Source organism: Catharus ustulatus, chromosome 2 (genome assembly GCF_009819885.2).
Source record: "Catharus ustulatus isolate bCatUst1 chromosome 2, bCatUst1.pri.v2, whole genome shotgun sequence".
NCBI lineage: Eukaryota > Metazoa > Chordata > Aves > Passeriformes > Turdidae > Catharus > Catharus ustulatus.
The window spans coordinates 98222936-98242815 of record NC_046222.1 but is presented as its reverse complement, the minus strand read 5'-3'; the positions used below and the strand labels follow the sequence as shown (position 1 = coordinate 98242815).

The 19880-nt window shown below is 37.8% G+C and overlaps 1 protein-coding gene across 3 annotated transcripts in view; it reads left to right on the top strand.

Moving 5' to 3' along the window:
* CUL4A (cullin 4A) overlaps positions 1 to 14580 on the top strand; it is a 33712-nt gene extending 19132 nt beyond the window's left edge. Inside the window, exons 11-20 of one of the 3 annotated variants that reach the window (XM_033052379.1) lie at positions 1521 to 1713; positions 3144 to 3248; positions 4893 to 5003; positions 5371 to 5456; positions 6442 to 6549; positions 7712 to 7825; positions 8741 to 8846; positions 11859 to 12031; positions 12853 to 13005; positions 13160 to 14580. In XM_033052379.1, the coding sequence (XP_032908270.1) occupies positions 1521 to 1713; positions 3144 to 3248; positions 4893 to 5003; positions 5371 to 5456; positions 6442 to 6549; positions 7712 to 7825; positions 8741 to 8846; positions 11859 to 12031; positions 12853 to 13005; positions 13160 to 13255 (1245 nt within the window). In that variant the 3' untranslated portion in view covers positions 13256 to 14580. Of the gene's footprint in view, positions 1 to 1520; positions 1714 to 3143; positions 3249 to 4892; positions 5004 to 5370; positions 5457 to 6441; positions 6550 to 7711; positions 7826 to 8740; positions 8847 to 11858; positions 12032 to 12852; positions 13006 to 13159 lie in introns of those variants that run through there. The other 2 variants (XM_033052380.1, XM_042780207.1) reach the window with 2 other exon arrangements.
* The last annotated feature ends 5300 nt before the right edge of the window (positions 14581 to 19880 follow it).

The following is a 19880-nucleotide window of genomic DNA, read 5'->3' as shown; positions in this document are numbered from 1 at the left end:
CCGTAGGCTCTCCTGTGATCTGTTTTATCACAATTTCTGGGCAAGATGTTTAATTCCTGGTTTAGTGAGCTAAAGAGACTCACAGAAAAGTCCATGTCCTGGTCCAGGAAAAGAAGCACGAGTTCAAGATGGGTGTAAAATAAGGAAAGGACTCTCCTTTTGCAACAGCGGGTTGTTAAATTGGCTTATCATACCCTGTATCTTGCAGAATCAGACTTCTTACAGCTTTAAGATAGTTGTGTACATACTCTAAAACCTAGAAAACCTTTTCTGTAGTGTCAGTAAATCTCCTTCCAAACGTTCTGTGTGACAGTGAAGAGAGGCTTCAGGAATTTCTAATGTTTATCTTGTGAGCCAAGTTACTGTGGTAAGGGTCTGTGCTCCATTGCAGTCACCTTTTTGTGAATTCAGAGGTGCCATTTGGCTTTTGGTGTCTCAGTTTGCCATTTGCAGAATGGGGGGAAAGTCCTGCAATTTATGAATGCACCCGAGAGACAGAGATGCCCAAATGCTGTGTTAATGAAGGGGAGATTGTGACAAGTAGAAGATGTGATGGACGAGGTGATCATCAGAGGTCTTTTCTAGCCCAAACCATTCTGTGATTCTGTGCTTCTGTGTTGAATCTAAGGACCTTGGGAGCCTTGTGTTCAGCTTTACTTTGAAATTGTACTTGAGAGAGATCTTCATGAAAGATGACAGTGGCTAATTAGATAACGTAGAAATTCTGAGGCTGGAGAGGAATTTCCCCCTATTTCTTTTACTGTTGTTGGCTAACATAGTTGAGTTGGTGAAAATACACCAATTGAATACTGTTTTGCTTGTGCTGTGTCCTCTTTCTCACCTTGGAAAACTGATCATTCTGTCCAGGGCACTGGTCAGTGTTTCTAAGCAAATGTAAATTGTCCAGTAGGTGAAAATACTCCCTTACAGCATATTTTGGTTCATTAGACAAATGGTTTTCTATCTCTGAGATAATAAATGTAGGAACAGAAAGGTTTGTGGCTGCTTCTTGTGCATGTGAAAGTTTTGTTTCCTTTCAAGTCAGCTTAGGATTATTTTGGTTTAGAGCCCTTGATGAAAAAGAAATCTTTGAGGGCTGAGCAGCAGCTACCTGTTTAATCAGTTAAGCTCTCTTGTGAGTTTTAATAAAAATAGTGCAAAGTTTTCCATTATACTTAACATTTCTGAGGCAGCTTCCATTTAATTTATTTTACATGAATCATAGTTCTGTATCTCGCTGTGAACATCATAGTCATGTCTACTGTGTATTTATTTTTTACTTTTGTCTTAAATGTAAATAATCTTTAAATCAAGCACTAATGTTTGAAATCTATTAATGTGTGTCTAGTTTTTATTTTAAATTTCAATGCATCTCATTTTTTTTAAATCTTGAAGTCATAAGTAGTTCTGTAAAAAAATTTCCTTTTACTGATGACAAATTCTATAAGGGTAAATGTGTCTGTTGTGGGAGATAGGTAGCACTCTAAAGTATTTTACTATCAAAAGTGTTTGTTTTACAGAACTTTGGGACAACAATAGTGGTTAATCCTGAAAAAGACAAGGATATGGTGCAAGAGCTACTAGATTTTAAGGATAAAGTGGACCATATCATAGAAGTGTGCTTTCAGAAAAATGAAAAATTTATAAACTTGATGAAGGAGTCCTTTGAAACATTTATCAACAAGAGACCAAATAAGCCTGCAGAATTGATAGGTACACAAATATTTTTCTGTAAAATATTTCAAAAATCTATAGAAAGCATGATAATGCTGCTGAGTGTGCTAGTGCAATAGTGGTGCAGTCGCATTCTGCTTTAGGAGAGCGGTTTTGGGACACGAGGCAAATGTTAACCCGGGCGTGTGGCGGGCCCTGAGAGCTTGGGTGTGCTGGCAGGGGTCCTGTCCTGGTGGAGCATGTCACCTCCTGTCCCTGCGCTCTGCTGCTTTCACAGAGGGGCCTGGTGCTAACAGCTGCTCATGGAGCACTGGGGCTGCCACGGGAGCACACGGTCAGGGGGGAGAACAGCGGTGGCAAGTAAAGGGGAACGGGGTTTAATTGTGGTAGTAGAGGAGTTCTGGGGATGTTCTGGATCTCTCAGAAAGGAGTAAGGACAGCCCATCCATCTGCCTTTAAGGCTGAAGTTGGGATAACAATTTTAAAGCCTTCAGATACAGGGAGTTTTAATAGAGGGGGAAATCCCACTGTCTTGACAGGAGAATTAGTGCTTATTAAGGGGAAAGATAATAACAAATAATTTTAAAATACTATTATTTTGTTTATCCCTGATCTGGCAAAAGCTATCCTGACAGTTTTGCCTGCTGAAAAACTGGAGCTGTGGCATTTTACACCAGGAGAGTATCCTACTCCTTGGTTGTTTATCTTCCACATTCTTTTGCCTTTATTTAGCTTATTTTGTGTCTTCCTTTTAAAATCAGTTTTATGTAGGACAGATTGCACAACATAGTGATACATGTTAAAGCCATGATATGGGCTGTTGTCATCTGTGGATCATGATGTTCCAGCTCCCACAAAGGGTTTCTTCTTACACAGAAGGTTGTATAAGGATACTAATGTGGCTTAATAAATACTTAGCAAAACTCAAGGCTTAACCTTATTTCTGGCATTCTGAAACTACTAACTGGAAAGCATTGCTTCTGTTTAAATTTTAATATGCTCCTTCCAAGGAGCATAAGGGACATGGTAAAGGTCTATAAAAATACAGTCTTCTTTATGTTGTTTGTTTCTGTTTCTCATAAAATACATTCATATACATTGTATGCTTCTAAAACATTGTCTTTCAACAAGTAATGTGCTTGTGTATGACTATAACTTAAAATGTGGAAATTTCTAATGTATTAATTTTAATTATTTCATTGTATTCATTTGTTGCCTTGGACTATTCCTTTTTGCAGTACTTTTCCATTGTATATAGTAGAGCTCTATTAATATTCCAGGAATGTAGTAGGGCTCTGTCATTCCACTGAACATAGATATGGGAAAAGAAAAAATAGAAAATTTAGTGCTTATCCTATATTTTAACATATAGTTGTATTTAACACATAGTAGTATTTTGAGCAGGAGATGCTTAAGTTGGTTATTTTAGATCTCTTTTTAAGCTGTTACCTAATTTTATTTATTTGTAGCAAAATATGTGGATTCCAAATTAAGAGCTGGTAATAAAGAAGCAACAGATGAAGAACTGGAAAGAATCCTTGACAAAATCATGATCATATTTAGATTCATTCATGGTAAGAAATAGCAGTTCAGTGTTGATGCAATTAAACTGTTCCCCTTGCTACTTAGCAGGGCTGCTTTCCTCTGAATGCAAGAGATCTTTTTCAGCCTGAATTTCTGCTCAACTCGGTCTTTAATTCAGGTTACCCTACACCTGAAGGAGCACAATAAATATACCAGGGAGGACAAATAGTTCTATGGAGATTGGCAAGTTACAGACCTTTCAGAATCTTGTGAGTGGAGAGGTGATGCTGGAAGTTTTTTAACATGATTTAACCATGTCTGTAACCACAACATCTTCTCTAATGACAGTAGAGGCTTTCTCTTTCCTGTCCACTTATGTATGTTGTAGGTACAAAGCATGAAAGCTGAGCAACTTCTCTTTTCTCATCACAGCTGAGAAGGAACACTGAGGAAGGCTCAGAATGATAGGAAGTGTTATTGCTGAATTATACTGCCTTTGAAATGCATTTCCCTCATGTGTGTCTGTGTCTGAGCAAAACCCTTGAATGTGTTAGGAAATTTTTTTTTCTAGATTGGATATCAGAAAAACCAGTGGTCTAATCCAACACACATGCATGGTCACTGCTCTGAGGGAAGTGGAATGTGTATCCTGGACTGGGGTGGAATAGCAGGAATTCTGTATTAGTTCGTATGAGATCTATGGGGTTCTCTCCTCATAAAAATCCCAAACAAGTACGATATGATGGGAGAGCAGTCAAGTCACAAAGTAGTAACATTTGCATAATTGAATCATACTTGCTTCATTTTTGTCAGATGGAGGTGGTGAATGAAAATAGTTGTACTGCCAGCTTGTCTACCTAGGAGATTAATTTTTGTTAATCTGAAACTTTCACCAACTCTTTTTCTCTTCATATTTTTGGTAGTACTGAGTTAAAAGTACGGATTTTATTTTGAGCTGTCTAGTACATAAGAGCTCTGCTAAGAGCAGATGATAATTAGTAGGTTGTTTATGGGCATTGGTCTTTTCGATAATATCTTGATGCAGCTGGTTCATAAAACTTCACCAGGACAGGATGGGGACGAAAGAAAACTATCATAAGAAGCACTAAATTTGCAAGGAATTACAAGGGGCTACTGTAGGCAGCACATGTAGTGGCTTGGGTTACAGTAAATTTGTTCCTCTTAGCACTGTCAGTAGGGAGAAACTTGGGTTTAAGGTGTGAAAGTTTGTGGGTATCTGTATGACTCCATTTCAAAAGGCTATTGGTAAACTATGTGAGAAAACTTCTGTTGACTTTTCTTCCCTATGGGCTTTTAAAATAAATTCTTTAATATATATAGAAAACCTCCCATCCATTTTTTTTTCTTAATAAATCAGACCAGTGGAGGGAGAATGTTCTTCTGGACCCCATAATTTCATGTGTTTTGCAGCTGATCCAGTGAGAAATATAAGGCAGCCCAAGTTCCTGGGACAGAAATAAAAAATAAATCAGTAAATATTTCACAAAATATCTTAAAAACTATTAAAATACAAAAAGAATGAAATATCTATATGTTTTTATTCATTGCTGCATAATGAATATTGTTCTGCTAATCAGCTTTTCATGTGAAACGCTTGTGTCACAAACATGAAGGGCAGTCAGGCAGATAGAAGGTATAATTTAATTTTATTTTTTGTTTCAATTTCCTTACAGGGAAGGATGTGTTTGAAGCATTTTATAAGAAAGACTTGGCCAAAAGACTGCTGGTTGGAAAAAGTGCATCAGTAGATGCTGAGAAGTCCATGTTGTCAAAGCTTAAACATGGTAGGTGTCTTCAGATGTGTTAAATTTGTATTACTTTTTGGTATGCAAATTTGGAATGCCTATTTTCTCATGCTTTTAAGAAGGGACAAGCCAAAATTTAAGTAATAGCTGGACAGCTCTTAAATACTTTGGGGGGTATATACATATGTATGTGTGTATATATAAGACTTTCCATTATGCTCAGCAAGAACTATTAGGCTGACTAGGTATGAGACTGGTCTACAGAGGAGCAAATCCTGAAAATGTACCTATTTGTAGGTGCTCTGTAAACTGGTAAATGTTGCTCAGCTGTCTCAGGTTAAATGTTTATCACTTGTTCTGTGCTTCTTTGTAATTGTGGGATCTTTACTTTTTTTGTGTGTGACAGAATGTGGCGCTGCTTTTACCAGCAAACTGGAGGGTATGTTCAAGGACATGGAACTGTCCAAAGATGTCATGGTACAGTTCAAGCAGGTACATTTAGCTTTTGTTTGTATACTAAATTTTCCACAGTCATGGGGAGGCATCTAATGGTGCTATCCCTTGGATAAAACAAAACTAAAATCAAACAAAACAGCTTTTGAGCAGATCCTAGTCATAATAATGGTGTCTACTTACTGTTCTGTTTATGCAACAGAATTTATTTATTGTATACAATAATTGTACAGTTTTTTTATTCCTTTTGAAGTAAAATAGTCTAAATACCACATAGTAATTTAATTGACTGACAGCCTTGGAAGTCTGTATCCCTTCATTCTGTAAACTGGTGCTGCTCTGACAAATTTTTTGTGAATGGCCCACACCAGAGAAACTCCCTGAAGGTGGCTAAGTGCACAGAAACTGTGCATGTCTCAACCCCTAAGTTTCAAACCTGTTGGTGACTGATGAATGCTTGCAGGAAATACCACACATGCTCACCCTGTTGTTGCATTTCTCTCTGGGTCCTTGTTTTGGGGCCTTACTGAAGTCAGGATGCTGGGTTAGAGATCTGATCCAGGACAGCCTCTGTAATAAAATACTGTGACTCCTCTGTCCCAGATTTTGCAGTCTGGCTTGACTGATGCTCTACTCCAATTATATGAAAAAGTTCCATTTAACAGATGTGAAGGCCCAAAGGGATCCTTTTGATCTATAGTCCTTGCCATGGCTTCTTTGCTTTTGCTTTATTTGCATGGGATTGAAGTTTCTTTGACCTTAGCAGCCTGTATAAACAGTGGACTAGGATCTTTCAAGGCATGTTGGTGTTTTCTTTGTATCCCAGCTGCTTGCTGTGTTTTGAAGTTGGGGAAGTGGTCATTAGATACTTATTCAAAATCCTGGTATGGCATATCTAACCAAGGATATGGCCTGTAAGAATTTTTCATTGTTATGCTAAACCTGTATTTCTAATTTAAGTATATACATTTTCTAATTTAGTATGCAGATAATATACTTGAATAATTTTTGTCTCTTATTTTAGTATATGCAGAACCAAAGTGACCCAGGAAATATAGACCTGACAGTAAATATATTAACTATGGGATATTGGCCAACTTACACACCTATGGAAGTCCACCTAAATTCAGAGGTTTGTATTTGAGTTCTTCTTCTAAATGCACTTTACCGAATGGAACCATTATCACAGGGTGCATTAATGCCCTTCATTTAAAGTGTTTCTGCTAGATATTTATAGGATTTATGTAATTTTAAGGATTCCAGAATTGAAAAAAATGCAGTGGTTAAAATCCACTTTTTCAGATGATTATTTCACTCAGTTTTTTTTTACCTGATTAATAATAATAACAATAATAATATAATCATTGCCTTATTTAGCATTGCAGTCAGTTACTTAAGAGTTTGCAGTTGGTCAGTTCACCTTAATTGAGTCAATTGTTAACTACATTGGTTAGGCACTTTGAACTAATCAATAGCTATTGCACAGTCCTTTTTTCAAAGATCTTTCCTCTGTGCCCTGTGGCGTGTCACACAAAACTGGCCCCTGCACTTAAAACAGTATTTGCTGAAAAATTATTGTTTCCAAGTTGAGATTTTTTGCAAAGCTCCTTCCAGTAGCAATTTAGGTTGAAATGTGTGTTTGGAGTCCCTACTTCCTACAATATCTTGCTTGATCAGAGGTGTGGAAGGCATTTCAGAGGTTAGAGGTGGTAATGGGGATCCCACTTAGTTTGGAAGATATGGAAGCTTTTGTACTCTTGTTCCTTTTCCTCCATGGCAGACTGAAGGATCCAGCCTGAGCAACATGTCATGAAAATGGAGGGCTAGAACCCCCTTACTTGGAAGTAAGAGGGCATAAAGTAGTGGAGCTGGACTGGAGTTCCATTCCATCCACAAACTACAGGAAGAACTTAAGAGCAGATGGTACTAGCCAGTGTAAAGTTGTGAGATCGGATGCTTTTTGTCCCATGACTTCTAGGTCAGATTCAAAGTCCGGAACAAAACCAGTATCTCTTCTGAGATTTAAAACCCTTTACAGGGAGTTTATTTTACTGTTATGTACAACAAAACAAGCAAATTAAAAACTCAAGGAAAATTCAGTTATTTTTGAATTGAGGCTTTCTTATGTGCATAATAGTGCCAGCATACTTAAAAGCAAAATTTTGCTCTTAATGGATTAAGTTTTTCCCATAAAAGAACCTATTATGAAACATGGTTGAAGAAATTACATGTGTGAAATCATCTGGTATCACTGCACTGATATAATGCTAGTGTTTTTTCTCTTTTCTTAACAGATGATAAAGCTTCAAGAGGTATTTAAAACCTTTTACCTGGGAAAACACAGTGGTCGAAAACTTCAATGGCAGACCACTTTAGGGCATGCTGTCCTGAAGGCAGAATTTAAGGAAGTAAGTTTGCTTGCATAATGCTTTGCCTGTTAGGTTAAAATTTAAGTAAATTATTTGGAATCTAACAATGTATTTTATTTTTATAAAGGTAATAACATCTTTGTGGAGGATCAATCACAATTTAATACTGTTATTTTGTACATAAAGTAGGTTTTTTGTTATTTAACTGAAATATTGCCTAGCTAATAAGACAACAGCGTGATAATTTGTGGTTATATTAATTTGAGAGGAATTGTTGCTCATTCAAATCAATTAAGTTGTAATAAAGGAAGAAATTAAAGCAAGAAAAAGAACACAGCTTTTTTATCTTTAATATGGAATTGTTTTGATTGTAGAAATCCTGTTGATGCTTTTAGAGTGCTTGACATACATAAAAGACTGAAGTGTATTAGTCATGTGATGACTGTGGTTAAAATTTAAATGCTTGTTGAATTATTTAACTGTTAAATAACTGCACTGTTCATTCATGTCGTTTTGTTTTGTCTCATGCAGTATCTTGCCTTGTAATAGTGCAGCTTCACTGAGCCACAGCAAAGACAATAAAACCCTTGAATTCTTTTACTAACTTGTTCTGAATATTAACAAATTAATTATGGACAGATTCTGTTGATGGTGGCAACACCAAAATTTCATATATTGTAATTAAAATGAAGTGAAGGTTGTGAAGTAAATACCAGGCCATTATAATGAGATTTTGCTGTGTATTGTTACTGTTGGAGGAGCAAAAGAGGTTTAAAAATATTGTTTCCTCAATACTACATTCAGGCAGATTCTTCTGTGTACCAGGCATTCTAAAATGCATATCCATTCTTCTAGAAATAGAAAAATTAATATATAGTTTCTATAACTGTCAAATGTAGGGGATGCAATAGAAAATTCTCTGAATATTGCTATTGTTTGTTGTTTCTCTTCCAGGGAAAGAAGGAGTTTCAAGTATCACTCTTTCAGACATTAGTATTGCTTATGTTTAATGAAGGAGATGAATTCAGTTTTGAAGAAATTAAAATGGCTACTGGTATAGGTAGGAAAAATACTTATGATTCTTAAATTTATTTATTAAGTGATCAACAATTATGATTTGGTATGTGAAGGCCTAATTTTAAGAAATTTCTCTCTATCACTAGGACAAACTATCTGCCAATAGCATACACACACCAAAAGAGATGAGGAAAACACACTGCATGTATTTCTTACTGTATTTTCTTGGTGTGTAAAATGTATTCTTCACAAAATTATTAGTAAGAGCTGTGTGGAATGTGATACTACTAACAACCTATTAGATCTACAAAATGTATCACTGCCATTCTTAAAATTTAAGTGGTGATAAAGACTGTTGTGTGTACAGATTATTTTTGCTCACTTTCAGTGTTATATAATATCTTTCGAAAATGATCTGTTGTAGAGTGCTGTCATTTGGGGGTGACATATGAGTATTTTCAGTTGAAGTGTTCTGAGAGCTCACTTGCCTGTTGCCCATTCCTGTCGCTGGGGTGCCCCTTCACAGAAGGTCTGATTTGTTCAGAGCAGCAGTGTGTGCTGGGTTTGTACTTTGTAGTTCTCTGCCTCTGCACTTGAATCTGAAGGACAAAGAAAACTGAGGAAAAGAACAGTTTGCTTTTTAACCATCTGCAGTATCTGTCTTCTGTGTTTTTATGTTTTTGGGTGGGTTTTTTTTCCCCAAATTCTTACAGTGTCTTGAAATAGTTACAGCCAAAACACTGTCATCATTACTCTCTGCAAGGTTTGCATCAGTGAGCAGCTTACACCCAGTAGTCCTTCACATGTTGAAACTTAAGATCAACCTAATACAGCAGTATCTGAAAGAGTATTTGAGCCCTTACAAGTACTAAAATATAGTAATATATTTACTAAAAGACTGCAAAATGGGGATACCAAGAGTCCTTGTGGTTTCAGAATGATGCATTGCAGAAGGAAGTACAGCTTGAGTGCTCTATTGTCTCAGTGTCAGTGCCTCAAGTTACTTAGTCATCCTCTCCCTTAATGGTAAGGAAGCTGAAGAAAATCCATGCCACTGAAAATAATCATCAGGATAGTCTGGAGAGGCTCATTAGTTTGGAGTACAGTGTTTACAGAACAAACGCAGGGTCATGCAAGCCCGATGCAGATCCAGCTTTCTCATCTTGGATTGGTGTCCCTTGGAGCTACCTGACAGCAAAAGATAAAATCTGCTGCATGGAAATCCATTCATTATAGCACAAAATAAGGCATTCAGTAGACTGTTTTTAAGGCAAGTGGGTGGAATTGATAGTTGGGAGCTACCTATATGTCATTGCACTAAGTGCCATGTCTGTGTTTCTGTCTCCTTTGGGAAGTAGTATAGAAATTCAGGTAGTAAGGACAGTTCATGGTCCACAGGGTTCCTGTGAGGCCAGGATGAATAGCACAGAATCACAGAATGGCTTAGATTGGAAGGGAGCCTAAAGATAATCTAGTTCTAGTCCCCTGCCCTGGGCAGGGGCACCTTTCATTAAACTAGGTTGCTCAGAGCTCCATCCTGGTCTTGAACACTTCCAGGGAAGGAGCATCCAGAACTTCTCTGGACAACCTGTTCTAGTGCCTTGCCACCCTCAAAATAAAGAATTTCTTTCTAACATCTAATGTATTCTGTTTCAGTTTGAAGCTATTCCCCCTTGTCATATCACTACATGGTCTTGTAAATTTTCAAGTTCCTCTCTGTTTTTCTTGTAGAGATAATTTGCCATGGTTAGAACTTGTGTTTTCTAATCACTGTTACAATAAATTATCATCAGACTCTTTAAAGAGATTGTCCCTGGTACACTAGGACAGTGAGAAAATGCATAAACTGTTACTCAGAGAAAGAATGGTCACAGTCTCTCTAATTGTGCTGCTTTGAGATGTGTTATCCAAATACATTCTGTGTTTTTACTTGCCTTATTATCAAGGAAGCCTCTAGGAGCTGTAGTTTTTACTTCTTCTTCGGGGATCGATAGGTGATTGTGAATTCCTTCCCTTTGGCATACTGTAACCTGTGACTTCACATGCAAAGCTTCAGAGTGTTTTAACAGCAGCCTTGTGTTTGGACAAAAACACAGCTCAACAAACTGCATTTACTGAGGTTGAAACACACAAAATGTCTCAAATGTCATAAATGCCTGTTTAAGTCACATTGTTTAAAGGGTTTTTTTTAGAAATCATAAAACAGTTAGAAGTTTAAAAGAAGGAAAAGTTGCTCTGTGTAAAAGCTTAAGTATTTTTAAAATAGCAATTGTGTTAATCTTTTACTCAGCTGTACTTCAGCACTAGATTGCAAAACCTTTCTTTCAGTTTTTAGACTAAAACTCTGTTCAGGAGATCCAACACATTTAGTGATAATTTTGTACTGTGAATAAAGTACTCCAGAGATTGCAGAGGCTGTTTCAATGCAAAATCTTGTAACATAATTAGAATGTTTAAGACTTCATTTTAGCTTCTTGTCTAAATGCTTTTAGCCTATAAATATTGCTAGATAAAATTTTCCTCACACACTTGTGTCTACTACTTTCCTGTTCTAGGAGAAGTTTGCTTATAATAGCTGTCAGCTCTACCCTCCCACAAAACATCTTCCTGTCAATTTAATATTTTTATTCTATTATACATTTTTTGATGTGTGATAAAAACATTGATCATATTTTAAAATAGGTGGCTTTGAGCATCTTGTCATACGCTGACCCTTTTACAAAAGTCCTGTTACTACCACACAAAACTAAAGCAATAAAACTAAGTTTGTGTTAATGTGAAATCTTTTCTGAAGCTATTATGGATGGAACACTCACTGAGATGAGCCTAAATCAATCTTTCTGACATACATAATCTTGTGCATGCTCTCAGCATTTAACCTGTGAAAGACGAGACAAAGTTTGAAGGCTGTGAGCTACTTCCTAATTGGAATTTAGTTGGAAGAAAGTATTAATATAAAACCACTAGCTTTTCAATGTATTTCTAGATTAATTACATAAAACTCTTCATGTTAATGTTTTGTTCTGCTTTTTCCCATATTTGAACTCCTTCACAGAGGACAATGAATTAAGAAGAACCTTGCAGTCTTTAGCTTGTGGAAAAGCACGAGTATTGATTAAAAATCCAAAGGGCAAGGATGTAGAAGATGGAGATAAATTCATCTTTAATGGTGATTTCAAGCATAAATTGTTTAGAATAAAGATCAACCAGATTCAAATGAAAGAAACCGTATGTACTTTTTGCATTCATTCTGTTTATGTATTAACTGTTTATCTACATATCTCATATGGAAAGGCATATAAAGAAATGAATATTTAATTTTGAAGGATATTTAACTTTTAGAGTAGTCACGATGATTCAGGCAATAAAGACTTTAAAATCACTGAAATTGAAAACAACTTAAGTTGCTTCCTCTGCTTGCAAATTTAAATGCCTATATATTAAACTAAAAGGATCTTGTAGATGTTTCAGTCCATCTTAGAAGTTACTGTGGTATTGCTGAAGTGTTGGTACTATATTAAACTCATGAATAAAATGTCACCATGCCACTTCTACACTTAGCAGATAAGAGGGCTATAAAAGTCAGAGTAGTCCCTGATTCTGCAGTGAAAACAAACCTTTTTTGTTGCATCTGAATCCCCATTATTGACATAAGGTGACATACTCTAATTAATATTAGCTTGTTTCTTTTTTGGCTTTGCATATTAAATTCCCTGAAAGTCAGACTGCAGTTTGACACAAAACACTGCTATATTTGGGCTGTCAAAGTTCCCTCAAAAATCTGAAGGGAGTTTCTAAGATTTACTTTAATTTATCAAATAATGTAAAATAAGACACATTTTTTCCTTTACATTATCCTTAATTTTCTCTTTTACTTTAGCAGTATACTTCAGAAATCATTTAGCTCTTAGAATGCAGTAATGCATGCATCTGCCTCAAACATGAATAAGAATGCACGAATTTTATTGTGAAGGTTAACTATAGAGATATCATTAATAAAAAGTAGCAACAGAGGGTGATATGATTTGTGGTGTTGTATTGTTCTTTAGGTTGAAGAACAGGTCAGCACCACTGAAAGAGTATTTCAGGACAGGCAATATCAAATTGATGCTGCTATTGTACGAATAATGAAGATGAGGAAGACTCTTGGCCATAATCTTCTTGTTTCTGAATTGTATAATCAGCTGAAATTTCCTGTAAAGGTAACTTACTTTTTTGTTTTTCAAACCATCCTAGATTTATATAAATATATGTAATATATTTTTCTATTCAGCTGCATTTCTAATGTAGCTTTTAGCAGTATTTTTTTTAATGTTTGCCTTTATTAGTAACTGTTACACTAATCTTTTCTTGTAGCCTGGAGACTTGAAGAAGAGAATTGAATCTCTCATTGACAGAGACTATATGGAGAGAGATAAAGACAATCCCAATCAGTACCATTATGTTGCATAAAGGAGAAAAAGTTTTATTTTAAAAAAATAAAAAACAAACCAAAATCATCCATATGTATCTTCAGGACACCTAATACCTATGCTGTTCCAGATTTTCCTTTTAGCAGATTTCAGGTTGATGTATATTATTCAACCAGCTGCATGCACTGCTGTGGAAAAGAAGCAAAATGACATGTTAATTGATGACTTTTGACAAGACTTCTTACTAATTTTAAGTGTCCTGGTTTGTTTGGGTTTTTTTTTTTTCCCTTTAGCCAGTCTTTTGTTCTCTTGGGTTCTTAAAAATTTAGTTTTACAGTTTTGTTTAACAATGTCATTGAAGTTGGATGGAAAGGTAAAATCACCTGTGTGAGAAATATTTTTATGATGGATGCAAGTCTGGTTTCTTCATTTAGATGTTCCCAACTGCATCCATAAAGTCCCTAAATGCTGCATTCTTTAGCTACAGTGACAACTTGGGTAACTTTTTAAAAACCTTCATTGATGAACACGTATGTACAAGCAGTGTTGTTGAAATACACTGAAGGTTTGCACCATGAAAACCCTTAAACTTGTGTTCAGTTAATTTTCTTTCAAGTTATCACAAACTTCAGTCTGGTTTGGATAAATCAGGTTTTGAAGTGAGATTCTTGAAGTGCCAAGAAGACAACTGCATTCATGTGTGTACTGAGCTGCTGGATTATTTAGCTAAAATATGGATTGTTCTGTTGTTACTACTTCGGCTGGCTTGGGTGGCAAAGATTAGATCTGAGTCAGAGGCCCTACCTCATTTTAGGGCAGCAGGTGTATTTCACTGTTTCTGTAATTGCCGTAACATTTAGTTTTGCCTTGAAAATAACATCCAGGGAATCTACTGTACAGCGTGCTCCACTTTAAGAAAGCAAAATCTTTTTTAAAAAAAAAATACTTTTATGGTCTCAGTATTGGGAAAGCATAGTTTTGTCTTGAAAGACTAAGGATTTTGTGAGTACTTTGTTACATATTGTACATATGTAAGTTGATGTGAATGAAAGAGTGAAAGACACTGTAGATCCGTTAGATAACTGTAACTATAAGGAAGACACCTTTTGTGGTAATACTTGTAAGACTGTTTATTTTCCTGATGTCTACTGCTATGTTTCATTCTAAAAAAGAGCTACCAACGGAGTTTTGATCACTACATAAATCAGAATTTAACTGAGCAATACCTTGAGAGATACCTTACTAAGTTTATGTAACATGGGGTTTGTCCATCAATGAAAAGGCCACTTCTTACGACTTCTTAAAGTAAACAATGCTATGAGGTGACAACTCATGAAACTACATATTAAAATCCTTATTCTGTTCTCTGGTGTCATTAATTGTATTGCATTCTGAATTATGTTTGTTCCCTTTGTGTTTAGAAACTAAACACATTTAGTTTATTGTATTTAAAGTGTATTTAATATTATAATTTAATGTAGACTTATTTTAATATTTGAATCGCAGTTAATGCAAATAAAATCTTTGATGCATATTAAGTATTAATTTCTTAGCCTTTGTGAGAATGTGGCACTTCAGTTTGTTTTTGTGATTGGTTTTTTAGTGTTAGTTATACTATTTGCTTTGTAGTGCACTTTTTATGTACAGTAATTTCACGATTATAAGCCACACCATTTTGACTAAAATTTTGGACCGAACCCACAGTGCGGCTTATAATCAGGTGCGGCTTATATACGGACAAAGAACAAAAAGTTGCTGTTTTAGTTTGGAGGACAGGTGTCTGCTGAGAAAGGCAGGAACCTCTCTTTGAAATGGAGAATGTAAACCCCCTCCCTCCAAATTATTATAGTTTTGAAATCAAGGGGCTTTCAGGCAAAAATATGGGAATTAGGAATAACAGTTCTTTTCTAGGGAAGTTAAAATAGAAATACAGTACTACAAAGAAACAAACTCCAAACCCTGACAAAGTCAGAGTACAACCTGACACCCCGTCAGGCAGGGTGTTGGTAGCAGTCCCATTAAATGGTGGCTGCATCCTCCTGCAGTGACAGATGTGATTCAGTTGGAGCAGTGCTCCTGTAGAAGGTGCAGTTTCCCTCCGGAGGTCCAGTGGTGATTTGGAGAAATCCGGTTTTCCTCTGGAGTCCAGTGGAAAAAGGGGCTCCCTTAGTGTCCCAAAACCTCTGTTTTTATCTTGGTAAGAAATGTTGGGCTCTTTCCCCTGGCTGGAGCAACTTCCAATGGGATGCAGTAATTTTATCAGTCACCCAGTGGGACTCAATGGGCCATTAGCAGAAAATGACTGGCTGGAGGAAGGTTGGGGTGTGAAAAGATAAAGAACAATGCCCTGCCTGGTTTCAATGGATGGCCCATTAGCAGAATATCTGCCATTGAGATAAGGATCACTGCCCCCACCCTCAACAGATGGTGATAGAATAGATACCTTTTATCACACTCTGTATTGTAACGTGCGGCTTATAATCAGGTGCGGCTTATGTATGGACAAAGAATGAAAAGTTGCTGGCACCCAGAAGTGCGGCTTATACTCAGTGCGGCTTATAATCGTGAAATTACTGTATATGGAAACCAATGAGCTCCATCTTACCAGACTTCTAAACCACAAAGGACTGTGTGCCTCACAGAAAGGTCGTGGCCAGAGAGGCTTTATCCACACTGAAAGCTGGCCAGTAGTGTGCAGGAGCTGTTAGGAAGCAGTGAGAATGTAATGCTTGCCCCTTCTGAACCTAAATGTTCTGGTTCAGTAGTTTTAAACAATAGCTTAAAGCAGTGGTGTTATCCTGAAGATGACTGAAATTGTTCTGCCTCAAGAAGCAATGTTAATTAAAAGTGCTGGATGTACAGTTTTTCTTAATTGCCACAGACTAAGACATCTTTGGCCACATTATTCTGGTCTAGCAATTAAAAATCAGTTGTTCCACAGCAGTGGAAATTATGAAGCCTGTCTTTCTGTGCTGTATACCCTTGGTACCCAACTGTATCATCCCCTGCAAATAACATCAAGTACTCAGAGGGGTTCTCCTTGGTTCTCCCTTTCTGCTTGTCGGAGTGGGGGTTTTGTCCTTCATCCAGCTGCTGATCTCTACCCATCCCCTTACACCCCTGAACCTACAGAGAATGTCATGATCCCTGAAGATTTTTACTCTTCCATACTGGTCTGTAAGTGGCTTCAGAGGTTCAAAAGCTTTGGAAGAGACTGACAGGTCAGGTAATTGTGACTCTTTTTCTCAGGTCCTCATTTTTAATTTGATTTCCTCAAATTTTTATTACTGGGGTGTTTTATGTGCTGAACCAAACAGGTAAGCAGTTACTTTATGACTCAGCTTGGAAATCACTTCTCTATAGTGAAATAGGTGCAGATTTTGGGTAGCTGGTGATAGAATTTGGCTGAGCAGTCCACCTCAATCAATTGGTTCTTCAGGGTCACACTGCCTGAGTGTACCTGTACAGGGTTGTTAAACGTTTCTTCCTGGAAAATCACCCAGTGTTGAAGATGTTGGGCAGTAGCAAAGTAACAGATTTGCTCTACAGAGCATCTATGTTCAGGTATGTTTGGGAAACCTGGATCTTGGCAATTCAGTGTCCTTAGAACAAATTGTATAGCAGCTTCTATGGAATGACAAAAATAACAGCAGGAGTCTGGATACAGCTTGAGGCTCTAACTTATCTAAACATACATTATATACATGTAAAAAGCAGTTTTTCTAACTGTGACACACTGTTATCTAGCCCAGCATTTCCTGAGGGAAAGTGAGTGTGAGAATGTAGGCTGGGGACTGACTTAAAGGTGCTTCCCAAGCCTGGCAGTTACAGCTGTCCTTAACCAGTCAACAGCCTCCTTTCTGCCCTCTCCTTTGGTCTTTTTTTCTTAGTTCTGTATTTTAGCTTCCCCTGGATTCCTTTATCTGAACCTGGGTTTATCATTTAACTCTCTTGATCTGCTGCAGCTTTTTTCATCCTTTCTTTGTGCTACACATCTTTGAAAAAAAAAAAAAATTACACACTTTTCAGGTAACTTCAATGTCTCACTTTGTTATGCAGATCTACCTATGCACTGCTCCAGGCAGGGGGGCACAGTACCTGGAAAGCTGCCTGGTGGAAAAGGACCAGGGGGTGCTGGTTGACAGTGGCTGAGTATGAGCCAGCAGTGCCCAGGTGGCCAAGAAGGCCAGCGGCATCCTGGTCTGTGTCAGCAATAGTGTGGCCAGCAGGACCAGGGCAGGGATTGTCCCCTGTACTCAGCACTGGTGAGGCCACACCTCAAATCCTGTGTTCAGTTCAGGGCCCCTCACTGCAAGAAAGACACTGAGGGGCTGGAGCCTGTCCAGAGAAGGGCAGTGGAGCTGGGGAAGTGTCTGGAGCACAAGTCCTGTGAGGAGCAGCTTGGGGAGCTGGAGTTATTAAGGCTGGAAAAAAGAAGACTCAGGAAGGGAGCCTTATTGCTCTCTACACCTGCCTGAGAGGAGGCGGTAGCCAGGTGGGGCTGGTCACTTCTCCCAGGTAACAAGTGACAGGATGAGAGGGAAAGACCTCAAGCTGTGCCAGGGGAGGTTTAGATTGGATATCAGGAAAAATTTCTTTACTGAAAGGGTTATCAATCACTGGATCAAGCTCTCCAGGGAAGTGATGAAGTCACTATCCCTGCAGGTATTTAAAAGAAGACCTATAGATGTGGCACTTAGTGACATAGTTTAGTGGTAATCTAGGCACTGCTAGTTACCAGGTGAACTCAGTGACATTTGAGGTCTTTTCCAAACTAAATTGTTCTATTCTGTTTGTAGGTTTATTATCTTTGGCAGGTATGTTCAGGAGCGTGGACTCTGTACCATGAACTTGGTTAGCTATTCCTAGCAAGTGTCTTTAGAAAGGAAGTAACTGTGTGAAGTCAGGTAATACTCAGCAAAAGGCTATGGGAAAATAGAGTCATGTTTTGTGGAAATTCTTTCCTGATAAAAATTCCTAGCCTGTACTCAGTCACCCTTGCTTGTATTCTGCCTTGACCTCACAGGACAGCTTTTACTGTAGTAATGGCTCCTAACTCTCCTGGGTGTTTCCCATGAACAGCCCATTCTGGATCCACGGCTCTGAAGAAAGGCCAGGGAGTGCAGCATGGTTCATATCTGGGCCTGTGGGGCATGCTGGCTGGCCAGCAGCTCTGTCAGATGAAATGTGTAGGGGCTGGGTATGGACTATGTTTGATTTTCCCTGAGAGACATCACCAATTTGGACCTCCAGGCTGTGTATATAGCAGTTTTACAGGAGCTGTAACTCTGTTTGTTTATGTCTTACCCTGCTGTCATGTTTGATTGATGTCAGCCAGCAAGCTACCAAGCAGTGGAGCTGATGGCCAACATGGTTGTGCAAGACTTGATGCATTTGTCTAACAAACACCCTGGTAATACTTGTACTGAAAGGAGGTGGAAATTGGTATGGTGCCATTTCTGCAGCATTAATAAAGGCCTAGTGAGCTAATGAGCCACAGCATGGAAGGTCAACATCATTCTCTGCTGATAACTTTATGTTCTTTATTTACCAAATTTTACCACTATATTGTTGCTTTATGCAACATATATATATATATAGTAATGATTTTGGTAACAATCCAAGCATCTGCCATTTTTCCATTCATAGATGCCTACTCATTTTCCAGCTAAGAGACAGAATACAGCACACCAAGTTTAAACCTGACCTTGAGCCTCCCTCTCCATTTGTCTTGTGGCAGACTTGGTGTTCCACAGACCTTCCTCTACTCCCAGTGCAGGTTCCAAAAACAGTCATCCAGAATGAGAACAAGCCATGTCCCACCTCCAATACCCTCAACTCCTCTGCAGATGAGTCATTCGAACACTTGACCAGAGCTGCTCATTATATCCTTTTCCAAACAAACTTCTGCTTTTGGCAATGTGTGGCAAGAATAAAAATTGCTGGAAGTGTTGCAGGACACAATACTGTGTCTAAAAATGCACAGATAAAAATACAGCATTAAAAAGCAAATATGTGTTTATAGCAATAACATTGAAAATGAAGATCGGATCCCCACGCCACTCTAAGGACCAACTAAACTCACCCGGGATGTTTAGGGGAAACAGGAACTGGGAATGAACTGAGACAAAGAACAAGGAAAGGTCACGTACACCGCAGCTGAACTCGACTTTAGGAGCTGGGAGTAGCTAAATTGCATTTCAAATGAGTTCAAAGTGAAAATGTACGAAGGCAGCTTGGGAGCAGAAATCCTTCTGCCTCACAGATGATTAATCTGGAGCAGCCTGTCCTGAGGAGAGGGACTATGTGGCAGTCACTGTGAGAAAGCAGAGGCACGCTGTTATTGGCACACATTCCCATTGTACTAGAAACAGGATTTCAGGAGCAAGATACACGCCTCTGAGGTTTCACATGAAGTATGCATATCCCTAACAGTATGGAGAAGAGAGAGCATGAGAGCATTAGATTACAAAGTGATCAAATGACCTGGGCTGTCCATCTCCATTACATCTGAGAATGTTTACAAACTCACTTAACCTTTTCAGGTTTCCTCAAAAAAAAAAAAAAAAAAAAGGGGATTCAAAAAAACCATCAGACACCTGAAGCTATGTGAAATTGCAATTTTACTCATGCAAGCACATGTCAGTAGCAGCCCCTGTTTTGTC